This window comes from Dunckerocampus dactyliophorus, chromosome 6 (genome assembly GCF_027744805.1).
Source record: "Dunckerocampus dactyliophorus isolate RoL2022-P2 chromosome 6, RoL_Ddac_1.1, whole genome shotgun sequence".
Lineage (NCBI taxonomy): Eukaryota > Metazoa > Chordata > Actinopteri > Syngnathiformes > Syngnathidae > Dunckerocampus > Dunckerocampus dactyliophorus.
Window position 1 is genome coordinate 21,698,813 of NC_072824.1, and position 13,151 is coordinate 21,711,963.

The 13,151-nt window shown below is 42.0% G+C and overlaps 1 protein-coding gene across 1 annotated transcript in view; it reads left to right on the top strand.

Moving 5' to 3' along the window:
- Positions 1–13,151, top strand: part of zcchc7 (zinc finger, CCHC domain containing 7) — a 59,177-nt gene that overhangs the window by 43,714 nt on the left and 2,312 nt on the right. The window contains exons 7-9 of the mRNA XM_054779092.1: positions 364–399; positions 11,294–11,389; positions 12,869–12,986. Of these exons, the coding sequence (XP_054635067.1) occupies positions 364–399; positions 11,294–11,389; positions 12,869–12,986 (250 nt within the window). The remainder of the gene's footprint in view (positions 1–363; positions 400–11,293; positions 11,390–12,868; positions 12,987–13,151) is intronic.

Genomic DNA, 13,151 nt, shown 5'->3' on the forward strand with positions numbered 1-13,151 from the left:
TACTGTCATGTACTGTGCATGCTGGACATTCACATAAGTGGATAATGTAGCAACACACACCAGTGTTGACACGCTGGGCCAGCTTGTTCAGTGCACAGCCTTGCTCAAGGGCACCTCAGCGATGAAGGTATATGCCCTTTGGGGTAAATGAATCGGAGACCCTTTGCACATAGGCAGGGAGCACAATCTTAATGAATAACCACTTGGCCTTGGTTGGCTGCATCTGTCACTACCCAAGTTGCAACAAAACCTTTTTCCATTCAGAATTATGCCACTTGTAAACCACTGATACCTTCTATAGAGGTTTGTGTGTGGTTTGTATTTCATTAGAAACTCTTAACTGTGTACATTTTCTCTCTTCAGGCCTGTCCAGAGATCTGGAGACAGTACCACATCACGGTGAGTGTCATACAACAAAACACACACGTGTTCTTACTCAGATTCATAACAAATTCATTCACATACAAATGTCGAGGCAGTGATTTTGCAATGGTGCTTGGCGGTTGTGTAGAATAGCTCTGCATTCACGCTAACAGATGCATTTTGCCTCTATTCATACAGTGTAGCTAACCAAAATATGAGAGAAATCACATAACAATCAAGTGCAGTTCTACACCACAGAACTGCAGTTTTTGATGATTGCTCCAAGGTACCTACTGTTATAGCTGGCGAGTATATTCCGTATTTCCTCATATAGTGGGCGGGGGCGTTTATTTACTCACTGCAGAGAGTACAAGGCCTTTTATTTGTGGTACAGTGTTTTATTATGAGAGAGAACTATTATATACTCTACATGAGCATTATTTTTTAGTAATGATACTTCATGAAAATGATATAAAAGTATTCCTATTATTTTATATTACTTTCTTATTTTTTTTTTTTTAGACACTATTTTAGTTAATCCTTCTCCTTTAAATTTTTCCATTCTGGTAATTGTTGAGCATTTTTTCCCTCTGGAATACTCCATGCCAAACATCAGCTTTGCGAGTGCCGCTTTGGGAATTGTAGTATATCAAGTGCCGGCAACCTTCATGACGTGACATCTGTGTGTTTCTGTGTTGACACCTTGACACTCGCGCAAATTTTGCCATTGGCCCGCAATTGTCCATGGCAATGCGTGTCATTTAGATGGCACGCCAGAAAAGCATGAAGAGTCGTTTGCGCACTGTGTAAGGCACGCAATTCATGTCCTCAAATGGTATGATTGGCATGAAATGCCACGCTACCGCACTACTTATTTACACCTAAGCCAAGTACTGTCTACGTCTAGTATACGACATAGTATACCCAATGCGCATCGTTCCTGTATGGCTATGCTTTGTCACCACCACTTCCCACATCCGTAAAGCAGCCATGGCATTATTTGGTCCCGCTTTGTCCTGCGTGACGTCACACTATAGCAGGCATCACTGCTAGCTTCATTTATTCCTCTATTTGCAAGGACCTATACAAGATTTTTAACTCCAGAGAAGCTGGAAACTCTCATTGCAGAAAAGTATCTACCTACCTAGCTACCTACCTACTTACTACTTGTCGAAGACAAAGAGTGAATGCAGAAAGAATAAGGCATAACCCTAACTAGAAAAAGAACTGTGTTGGTGAATGAATGGCTAACTAGAAGACATCACTTTGATCAGTTATTAACAGAACTAACAGGCTACACAAATTACTTGAAAATTCCCCCCAAGTTATTCCAAGAGGTGATGGAAAAGTGAATCCATTCATGAAAATGAGGCGCGCTTTGATACGCACCGTGGCATCGTTTGCAAATAGGTTGCATTGCGTTTGCGGCTAGTTCACGCAAGTGGCGCGAAGATTATGCGTGCCATTTTTAACATTTAAAAAATTGTCTTTGCACACTGGTGCGCAACGCTGCACAGTTTACACATACTTCACACCTGTTTACAACCAGTTTACTCTTTGGCACGCAAAATTGCATAAAACTGCAGAGACAAAATTTGTGTCAAGGTGGTTTATGTGTGCGTCATAGTGAGTATTGTGTGTGTGTGTGTGTGTGTGTGTGTAAACGGGTTTGAATCAAAATGAGACAGTCACATGGGCAGCATGTCTACAGAGAGCTTGTGTGTGGGCGTGCTTATCCAAAATCTGAAAAGACAACTACTTTTCTAATCTGTGTGTGTGTGTGTGTATGTGTGTGTATAGGCAGGGGTGTGATATAGACCTCAGCCTAAGAGAAAAGAGCAGCTTGTTTGTCAATTAAAAGATGTGATAAAGCATGAAATGGGCTGCCAACGCCACACGGGACAAGCGAGTGAGAAACAGGCAAGAAGTGTGTGTATTTGCATACATCTCACCGTGCACTCGGTGTGCGTGTGTGTGTGTGTGTGTGCATGCTGGGGGAGTTCTGTCACTCTCCTCTATGGAGATTAATTAGCAGGGGCTGTCTAATGAAAAGGCAGCATCGTTAGCGCGGCGGAGGGAGGAGGGACCGGGATAGCCAAAGTTCCTGGGAGATGCCGGCTTGGAAATACTGATTTAAGTTTAATGTTGGCGTGTTAGCATGGGACGCGCTCTGCTCTTGTGCACGTTCACTCAGAGCCACAAACGAAAGCCACACGCAAGACGATGCAGCCATTGTATGTAGGTGTGTGTGCGTAGGTGTGTTTGTGTGATGCCGTGTTTTAACGGGTGGTGGATTGTGACCCAGGTCTAATTGAAGTATTTAAGCCATTTAAGCGTAGGGAACAGAAGGTCGTTACACATCCAAACTGGCGTGGGGTTTAGGCGGCCAGGGGGTCTGCATAAACGCATCAAAACAACACACACATGCATACAGGGGAGCCTCCTTCTGTTTAAGACAGCCTCATTTTATTCATGATGCTGCTTATGACCCTGAACTCCCCAATGTGAGAAAGTGTGTATGTGTATATATGTGTGTGTGTGTGTGTGTGTTCGTTTTGGGAGTTGTGACTCTGTCACCTTCTACTGGGCTCAGCCAGGTGTGAAAAGGCATTCTGTCAGACCTCCCTGCTACTGGTCCTTTGTGTGTGCGTGTGCGCGCGCGTGTGTGTGTGTGTGCGTGCGTGTGTGTGTGCGTGTGTACGTGCGTGCGTCTGTTGATCTTCCATGAGAGTGTGTCTTGTCTTGACTGCACCTGGCCCTCAGCTAACAAACTCCTCCAAACCACACAGTGCTGACCACAACACCCACTGGGGTTTACTGAGAACATACTGTTAGATACTTCCGCACACACCCACTCACAACAAAGTTATATTGGGCAGCTTTTGCCGCAAATTATTTTTGAATAAATTATTACATAATAAAAATATTAAGTCATTTTTCTCTCTTACTCGTCAACAAACGGGTGTTATCCTCACAGCACACCCAGCTATCCTACTTTGCTTCATCTTACAGTTTTCTTATTGTCGGCACCTGATTTAAAACAAATTTAATTTTGTATGTTTTACTAACACCCCACATTCAGATCCAAAAATTCTGCTTTTACAGAGAATACTAAGAATGAATACTAAAATATTGTAATCAAGTAAAGTACAGTTACTTTACTGCTGAAATTGTACTGTAATCTACACTATTCTAAGTATAAGTAGAAGTAGTCAAAGTAAAAATGACTAATTATTTTTTAAGTGGGGTCTGCTGTGTACTAAAACAAAGTGCAGTGGTTGGGAAGTCTCAAACCATGTGTGCAAAAGTACAATAAATCAGGTAGTTGTCCTTTCAATGTTTTTGTCCCTTTTTTTGTCACTTTTTTTCAACTCAATTCAAATAACTAAAGTACTTTAAAGAAAACATACTTAATTACACCTTTTTAAAAGCACTTTAAGAAATACAAAAACACACAAAAAGCACTCAATTACAGTAATATGACCACATGTCATTTTTTATTTTCCACCGCTGGTTTTCATTGACACTGTCAGTGAATATGTGTATTATTTGGGTTGTAGTTCTGATTGTTCTGGTGTACCTAATGCGCCTAAAAAAAGATGACATAGTAAAAAAGAAGTTGTTAGCTACATGTTATAATAAAGGGCTCCGCTACGTCGATATCCTGCAAAAGTGGCGTATCAGAGCCATTGAGATCCAGCATTTTGTGGCCTTTACAGCAAAGGGGTTTATTGCTGTGACTGCCCTGCAATAGAAACATTTGAGACATATTTGCCAAACGATGGAAATAGAACTCATGAAATAGAACTAAAAGAGAGGACGTGTACAATTGTGGAGGCCAGTAGTGGAGGACATCTAGGCTTTGAAAAAGACAGAATACAGAGGCAGGTATGATGAATGGCCCAATAAAGGCCACACTGCAGCTTGAAGGACGGGCAGCATTGATACATGTAAAAATCATGCATAAATGCACACACACAGACACACACACACACACACACACACAAACAAACCACTGTCACTTTCTTCCTGTTAACTAGTCAGGACACTGTTGTGCTATGAGAGGACTGGAGCGCCCCGTTGTGGCTGCTGCCAGAAATGAACACCTCCAGCCAGTTACTTCATATCAGCATCTAAAAGGGAATTCACTAAAATGAAGTCGACCTTTCCTTTCCTTACACCCAATTGGTTTGTCATCTGTCCTTTTGATAACATGCAGACGGGGCTCCAGTGACTTTTATTTTCTCGTTCATAGCAGGAATATCTGAATGAAGGACAGAAAGATAAAGGCACAGTGAGTGCAGCTCATTGCTGGAGCAATATCAGCTTGAGAGCATTGATTGAACTCCACTTAGTTAGCAGTGGTGACACCTCTACGTGTGTGTTTATCGATCGCTACCTCTTGTCCGCGGCAGCGCATCTTCTCGGTGGAATCAGGGTGTGTATGCATTGATTTCTTCCCTCAGGACAAGGTGTGAGCATGTGTTTTTTGTGTGTGCATGGCTGTGTGTTCAACTCGAAACCACTTCTTGGCCCTTTTAATGTGTTATTTTGTTACCTTTTTTGTTTTACACCAGGTTTTCTTTGTGTTCTAATCATGCCTTTTGTTACCCCAAGGTTAAGGATGCCTATGCCTCTTAGATGCACTTTTTTCCCAGCAAAGAAGTCAGATTTCTAAATCAGATTTCTAGAAGTGTTGACTAAGTAGTATGGTGTTCAAGCACATACATCTCAAATTGGACATTTTAAACTTTGACATGTAAAACTTCGTAATCCTCAGTGTGGTCTAAATTCAATAGTTTCTGCCAGCATTAGCCACTGTATTCAGTATTAAATCATTTTTTAATTAAAAAAAAATATAATGAGTACATACAGTAATTAAACTCTTAAGACATTTCCTCTTCAGTATTGTAAAATAATTTGATTATTATTTAATTTGTTTATTTTTTTTATTTTTTAACAATTGTTAGTGTGTTTTTTTGTTTTTTTTTTAAAGACTTAAGCCCTGTCCACACAAGAACGTTCTTGGGATTTTTTTTTGTCGCGCCCTCAATGTGCCCGATTACTAAATAGTTGCATCCAGACTGGAACGGAAAACTGAAAACAATGCAATATACAAGGCACACCTACGTGTGGCGCTGTGAACAGACATGTGGACGGAACGACGTGACACTCCAAACTACAGAAAAAGAAACTCCGTTGTCATCTGCTTTCCAAGGCTCGTCCAAGTGGAATTACATATGCGTCATTTTGGGGGTATGAGACAAGAAAATACCGGGAGAATGCTGTCTGGGGTGAGTCATGACACTCGAAATATTCAGATATTATGTTTGAAAGTAGCAGATTGCTAGTCCATACAGAAAAGGCAGGCCAGCATTTTCAGATTTTCCCACTCTGGAAACCGTTTAAAAAAAAAAAAAAATACCGTTTCCACCCAGAATGCTGTTTCCGTGTGGATGAGAAGCTGAAAACATAAAATACTTTGCCGTTTGACCTGGAAACGTTTCCGTGTGGATAGCCCCTTAAAGGTTATCCCAAACAGCGTTCAGAAGAGTAATACATTAGCATAAAAAAAAAATGCCTCCTCGAAAAAAAGAATAATCATTTTTATGCGTTTTCCACAGCGGAACCGCACTCAATACAAAAAAAGCATTTGATTGTTTAAGTGCATAATTTTTTAGAGATTATTTGGATGTGATATTTTTGTTGGATACATTAATGTATTCAAAAAGTGTTTTTTCAAGTAAACAGAGTCAAGCCTGTTGAATAACTGTGCTCATATTCCACAGAAGTAAAAAAAAAAAAAAAAACAACACAAAACACAATTATAAATGCAGCATATGTTAATAAAGGACTATTGTATTTATGTAGAGTGTCATAAAACAGCCTGCGATTGTCACATTCTGGCCAGGCATTGTCATTGCATGCACTTTGCATTACAGTCCAGGTATTTTGCATGCACTTTTAGTACATGGGAATGTACACAAACACACACACACACACACACACACACACACACACGCCTATAGAAAGGTGCTGTGTTATCAGAGGTCTTGCAGGCTTTGCAGGTCATTGTGCCTTTCCGCTTAGCTGGATGGTTTCGATTTGTGTTGCGTGTAAGGGGGTAGGCGTGTGTTTTGTGTGAAAGTGAATGGCAGAGATGTAGAAACAGGGATTTAGTATCCTGACCGGGGTGCAAGAGACAAACTCTGTCAGTATACCTACATGCTTGTGGAGTAATATCATTTAGTATACTATGTTTATTAGCCAATACCTGCAAGTTTCGAGACTACGTAGCGTTTAAAGGTAATTCAGTAAATTGATGTAGGTTTGAATAAATATGCTTGTTCCTGCATTCCGCAGTGCAACACAACTTCTGATAGTTGCCGAAATGCGCACCTCTCTCCACTGGTGTCAGCCTGCTTTTTTTTTTTTGGGCTCCCAACCACATTTTTGTTTGAGGGGTTACCATTAAAGTTATCTTTATTGGAGAAAATTTTAACTCACATCTAATTAACCCTTCGTGTAAACTAGTATGTGCACAGGGGCATGTCGTCACACACACACACACACTCACTCCGAGTGAGAGTCTGTTTGTTTTGGTATGAACCCAGCAGTCTTGTGTTGTGAAGCTGTTCTCTATGATAAAGCGTGCAGGGTCGGTCCCTTGTGGGCCCCGTAACATATGCAAACCTCTCCCAAATGCTGCAATAACATATGCAAAACAGCACTACTGTCCCCAGCCTCCTTGTTCCCGCCCCCCTCTCTCTCTCTCGCACGCACACAAGACTGTTTGCCTCTCATATATTGTGTGTGTATCTGTGTGAGTATGTCGTCTGTAACAGTCTAAGCTTTGTGTTGGCCGAAGGATTATCACGGCTTTGCCACCAGCAGCCAAGCAAGGACCTGAGGAAAGCGGGGCTTAAAAAGACACAGTGTGGTAGTGTCCAGACAACTGTGGCAAACACAGTTTGTGTGTATGTGCTACGGAGAAAGTGCTCGTGTTTGTGTGTCGTGTGTGTGTGTGTGCTTGCATTTGAGGCCACGGTTGGCTGCTTGGTTGTGTCAACACAGCGGAGCCCTTAGGACCTTCTTGTACAACCTTCTATCCACACCCAGCCTTGAACTGTGTGTTCGCTGTCCCTAAGCACACTTCTCTTTTGACTGAGTAGCTCAAGTAACAGTACTCCACAATCTCCTCATGTCTCAGCTGGAAGTGGATCACAGCCTTCTTGCTGTCCTTGCACACAGACTTCCATCTGCCTTTTCATGCAGACAGACATGTTGAGTAACTATTAACCTGTTATGGTAGTGAAAACCCTCAACCAAAAGTGAAAACAGTTAATCCATCTACAGTATCTCCCAAAATTGAGTTTACTCCTCACAGCATAACAAAGAAATTAAACTTGGATGTAACTTAGAGTAGCCTTTTTACAGCACTATGTATTTACTATGCATGACAATGACTTAACACACAGTTGTTATTGTCTAAATAAGTGAGTGCATCTCACAGTGTCCATATTATGTCCAAACTGTCAATATTTAGTATGAGCATCATTGTTATCTAGCACTGCTTTAATCCTCTTGGACATGGAATTCACCAGAGCTGCAAAGGCTGTAACTGGAATCCTCTTCCACTATTCTATAATGACATCACTGGTGGATCTGGTGGATGTTAGACACCTTGCTCTCCTCCATCTTCCTTGCGCTTGAGGATGCCCCATATGTGTTGAGTTGGGCTCAAGTGTGGAGATTTACTTGACCACTCCATCACTCTTGGAGGTGTGTTTGGGCAGGTTATCATGCTGGAAAACTGCCCTGCATCCATCCCAGTTTCCCAAAGCAGGGATCAGGCTCTGCTTCATAATGCCACAGTACATTTTGAAATCCATGTTTCCATCAATGAACCGCAGCTTCCCAGTGCAGAAAGCACTCTTGCTGCCCGAGACCATGATACTGCCACCACCATACTTAACTATTGCCAAGACACAATTATCTTGTGTGTTGCCCGCTATTTAGACAATAATGGCTGCATGTTGACTCATTTTCAGTGGCTAGTAAATCTACACTGCCCTACATGCTGTACACTGACTACTCTAAGTATATTCAAGGTTCATTTCTATAGTATTGGCCAGAGGATATTTTATAATCAAAATGGCTGCTGGAATGTGAGGGCTGAACTCATTTTTGTGAGATACTGTATTTATGTAGTTATGTATTTATGTTTAGTAGCAGGCTACTTCCTGGTTCATGGAGGATGAAGAAGGCTCATGTTAAACTGGTGCTGGAATCAGTTCACTGTGTGCTGAAAGACAGATGAGACAGTACCATTTTAATTCTGAAGTGAAGCGAGTAGAAAACCATTCCATTCCTTTTTCTTCCGCTTACCCGGATCCAGGTCGCAGGGGCGGCAGTCTCAGTAGGGAAGACCAGACTTCCCGGTCTCCAGCCACCTCTTCCACCAGGAGGACACCAAAGCGTTCGCAGACCAGACCAGAGACAGATATTAAATATTTTTACATTTACTGTCAACAGTGGTTAACTTCTTTTTACACTTGTATCTCAGTTAGGAATGGTAAAACGGAACATAAAACATTGCCAGTGCAATACATGATGGATACAGTTTGACCCTGAAGCTATTTCCAACAGGATAAATAGTTTTGAAATCAGAACAAGTCAGATGTTGAGTGTTCTGGAATGGATTGTTCTACTCTATAATATTTTGAAAAACAATACATTTGCTCGAATAGGTAACCAGAATTTTCTTCATACCTTTGCTATAACTGCATTTGCTGGCATTTTTCGACATTTTTTTAATTGAATAAGGAGGTGGGCAGAATTTAATACTGATCCAAATTAGGGTTGTTCAGCCTTGGCTGGCTAGCTGTGCTCTGCTGAGTGCCATTCTACTTCGGATATTGGACCTCCTGCATGATTGCTTTTATTAGCCATTTAAATCAATGAGTTTTGGTAAGTGTTAATGCACTGTTGGGTTGTTACTTCAGGCTTTATTATTAAAAGCAACTTTCTGTAGATGCTGAAATGAGAGAGAAAAACACCAGAGTGATCCATCCATCCATCCCTCTCACAAGCCTTATGCTGTCAGTGATTTAGATTTCCCTAATAGGTGGGCTGAGATAACATAGCAGGTTGCATGAGACACACACACAGATACTTCCTGAGCGTTGGATCCTAGCAGGATGAGATAACACAAGCCCAAGGTCAGAGTGGGAGCCATGGAGAAAGACCAATAACCAATTTACATGAAAGATGAATAGGAAGAGCGGTAGGGCGGGTGGAGGTTGTGGGGGCGCTGGAGACGACGAGGACTGTGATCTCTTTAGTGTATGTTTAATGTGTATTTGTGTGTGTGTGTGTGTGTGTGTGATGGTGGGTGGGTGTATACGCAAGAGGTCTGTGATCTCCTGGCCTTTGTGATGGAGATGGGCCCGGCCGGTCTGACCCGATAATGACGCGACGCTCTAATAGCATTCATCCTTTCTACCGCAAAACTACTCAAGCGTTAGAGAGAGAGAGAGAGAGAGAGAGAGAGAGAGAGAGCAAGAGAGAAGGAGGAAACCGAGGGGGGGGGGCATGGTTGGGTGGAGGTGAGGGGAGGCTAACGTTAGCTAAACTATGTTTAAGAAATTACATTTGGCACAAATCATTTGTAATCTCGGAATCAAGGGGGGGATGAGGGGGCACCTTTAGTGTGTGTGTGTGTGTGTGTGTGTGTGTGTGTGTGCGTGGGAGAGTGTGTGTGGGAGACATCAGTAAATGCACTGTGTCTGTGTCTCTTCTCTCCCTCTTTATCAGTGTATATTTGTTGTGCTTACTGGAGCATGCATGCCTTTCAGAACCCGAGCCCAGTGGGAACAGGACCCCATGATACACACACACACACAGAAACACGCACGCACTTATCATACGGGTCATTAAAGTCATCTACCTATAGCTACGATAATCAGCAGTTTATATCTGCGGCCATATTCACCACAGAGACAGGTATCAATAGACAGCATGGGAATGATTGGAGAGAAGTGAAAGATGAAACTACATTGTATCCAGCAGGCTTTTTTTATTTATTGTGTGTATACAGTGGTACCTCAGTTTTTGTTATTAATCCGTTCCAAAACAAACAAAAAAAAATTCCTATTAGAACCAATGTAAATCCAATTAATTTTAATATTTAACATAATTTTTACCCTGATTGGAGGCTCTTGTTGGGAAACTGGTAAGGGAGAGCCACACAGGTACCACCTCTGTTCTTCTTTGCTATGACTTTTTTCTTGAATTCAAAAGTGTTTCTCACCTTATTTATCCAAGTGCTGCCACTAATGTTATCCAAGAAAGCAAACACTTTGTTTACAACAACTGATGCATGCACGAGGGACACCACGTTACACTGTCATGACTCCACAATCCCACAGCACTATGTTCCAATTTACAACTTTCTTTGGCTTAATGGTGGGCTATTTTGCAGCTGTACTCATTAAAAAAATAGCACAAGACTGTAACATCCCGAGTTACACAGTACGCTTGAACGCATCAATATGTGAACAGCTGCATTGACAGCGCAGGGAGCACAGTGCTTGATAGAGCCTGTTCCTACACAAAGAAAGGAGACAGGCACAGAGTTACATGCATAATAAAGAATTCCCTGCCCGGAATCTGTCTGTAGTGTCCAAACTCTAAAAGAACCTCCATCCATTCTTCTCAGACTTTGAGTCACCAACGCGTGGGTGCTTTGTTTGGGCACTTGATTCGGCAGAATGATACGCGGGCAAACAGACTAGTTTGTTAGGTACAATGCTTGGCCGTACGATAACCAAACTCTATGGAAACCAAGGTACCACCGTGTTGTATACAATTTTTTATGTTAAACCTTCTTGTAAGAGTCTTTCTCACTTGTCTTCTTCTGTATACTTAGACCAAACAGGGTCCTCCTGTAAAGCGGCAAGGGAAGGACAAAGGTCGAAGGCCTGCCTACTGCTACAACTGCTCTAAGAAAGGACACTTTGGCCACGTGAGTAGTACCCTACACATAAATGCATTTAAAAGTTTATTGATTTCTGCCAAATGTATTTGCTTGCTTGATAAAACGCACATCTTGTGCGTTTTATCAAGCAAGCAAATACATTGTGGCATTGTGGTTGTCAGTATTTTTGCTCTTGTGATTCAGTTTTCAGTGGTGTGGAGGTGCATCGCAGTGAGAGCTGTTGCATTGCAACTATTACCACAATTATAAGCCTATAATCTGTCAGGCCATGCCAATCAAAATTGAACATTATTATTTTTTATAAAGGGACAACTTGCGATACAGTTCTGTACATATGTACCAAAATAAATATCTACTGAGTGCACATGTCCAGAAATGGGTGCTACTGTAAATATTAGGGGTGTAACGGTACATGTATTCGTAAATCTGAAGTTTTTGGTATGGAACATTGGATCAGGACCAGAGGTGTACCGCATGGTACACATTAGGTGAGTTACAGGAAGTGTAAGTGCCTTGTGTCATAGTCTTGTGTCTCCATAAGCAAATGTAGTGCAAATCAGGCTTTCACTAATGAGAGTCATGGCAAGTGACAGTGCCAAGGAGAAGCCAGAGCCTGAAAACCTTCTTTGACCCTATTGTTAAAGTCTCCAGTTTGGGAACACTTGGCCTTGAAATGTGTTTTAAATACGTAAACGGACAAAGACAAGTGGATAAGATGAAAGCAGTGCGCTGGTTCAGTAGAGATGGGGAACGGCTACAAGCTGGAACTGTTGCTTATTGCCTAAAGTGCAGAATTAACTGCGATATCCTGTCGACTGTGCAAGCTGTTACTGTTGCAGTTGTCTGCATTTTTGCTCTTTCATAAAAAGAAACATTCTAAGCTTTTATATATTGTTTCCTTTTGTTTTATTTTTATTATTATTGTTATTTATTGCCGAATTACCTGCTCATAGTTTGGAGTTTTAAAGTTTCATTTAAAAATCATTAAAGCTGCAAAACACAAAAGCTAAGCAGTTTTGTGTTTTGCATTTTGTTCCCTAACTGTACCGAAAATGAACCGAACTGTGACCTTTAAACCAAGGTACACACCAAACCGTGATTATGGTGTATCATTATACTCCTGGACTGGACTGGACTGGTCTGTCAACACCCACGCCCTCTACAAGAAGGGCCAGAGTCGCCTCCACCTGCTGAGGAGACTGAAGTCCTTTGGTGTGTGCAGGACTCTCTTACGGACCTTTTATGACTTTGTGGTGGCCTCAGCCATCTTCTATGCTGTGGGCTATTGGAGAGGGGGCAGCACGGACAGGGACAGGAGGGCGTGGGTGTTGACGGACCAGTCCAGTTTGTTGTTAAGGTGAAACACAACCAACGATGGCTGTGTCGTCGGAGAACTTCTGGATGTGACACTGTGTGGAGTTGTGTGTGAAGTCCAAGGTGTAGAGGGTGAAGAGGAAAGGGGAGAGCACCCCTTATGCTGATGGTTTATTTTTATGGATCCCACAGGGGTGCACCCGGCAGAGGATGTACAGGCGAACATTCGCCAGCACGCCATTCATCAACCAATATGACACCAATGAGGACATCAAGCTCAGACAGCCCAGGCTCATGTGGAAGGTTAAACGTAGGTCAAGTTAAAGAATGCAGTCCAACATTTTCAGATAATAATCTAAAAAAAATATACTTTTCAGGCATGTTATCACAACTGTATACGTACACTTGAGATGTCAGTCTAAAGATGTCAGTACACAACACCGGTGGTTGGTCCGTTGCATCACTCACTCTTCAT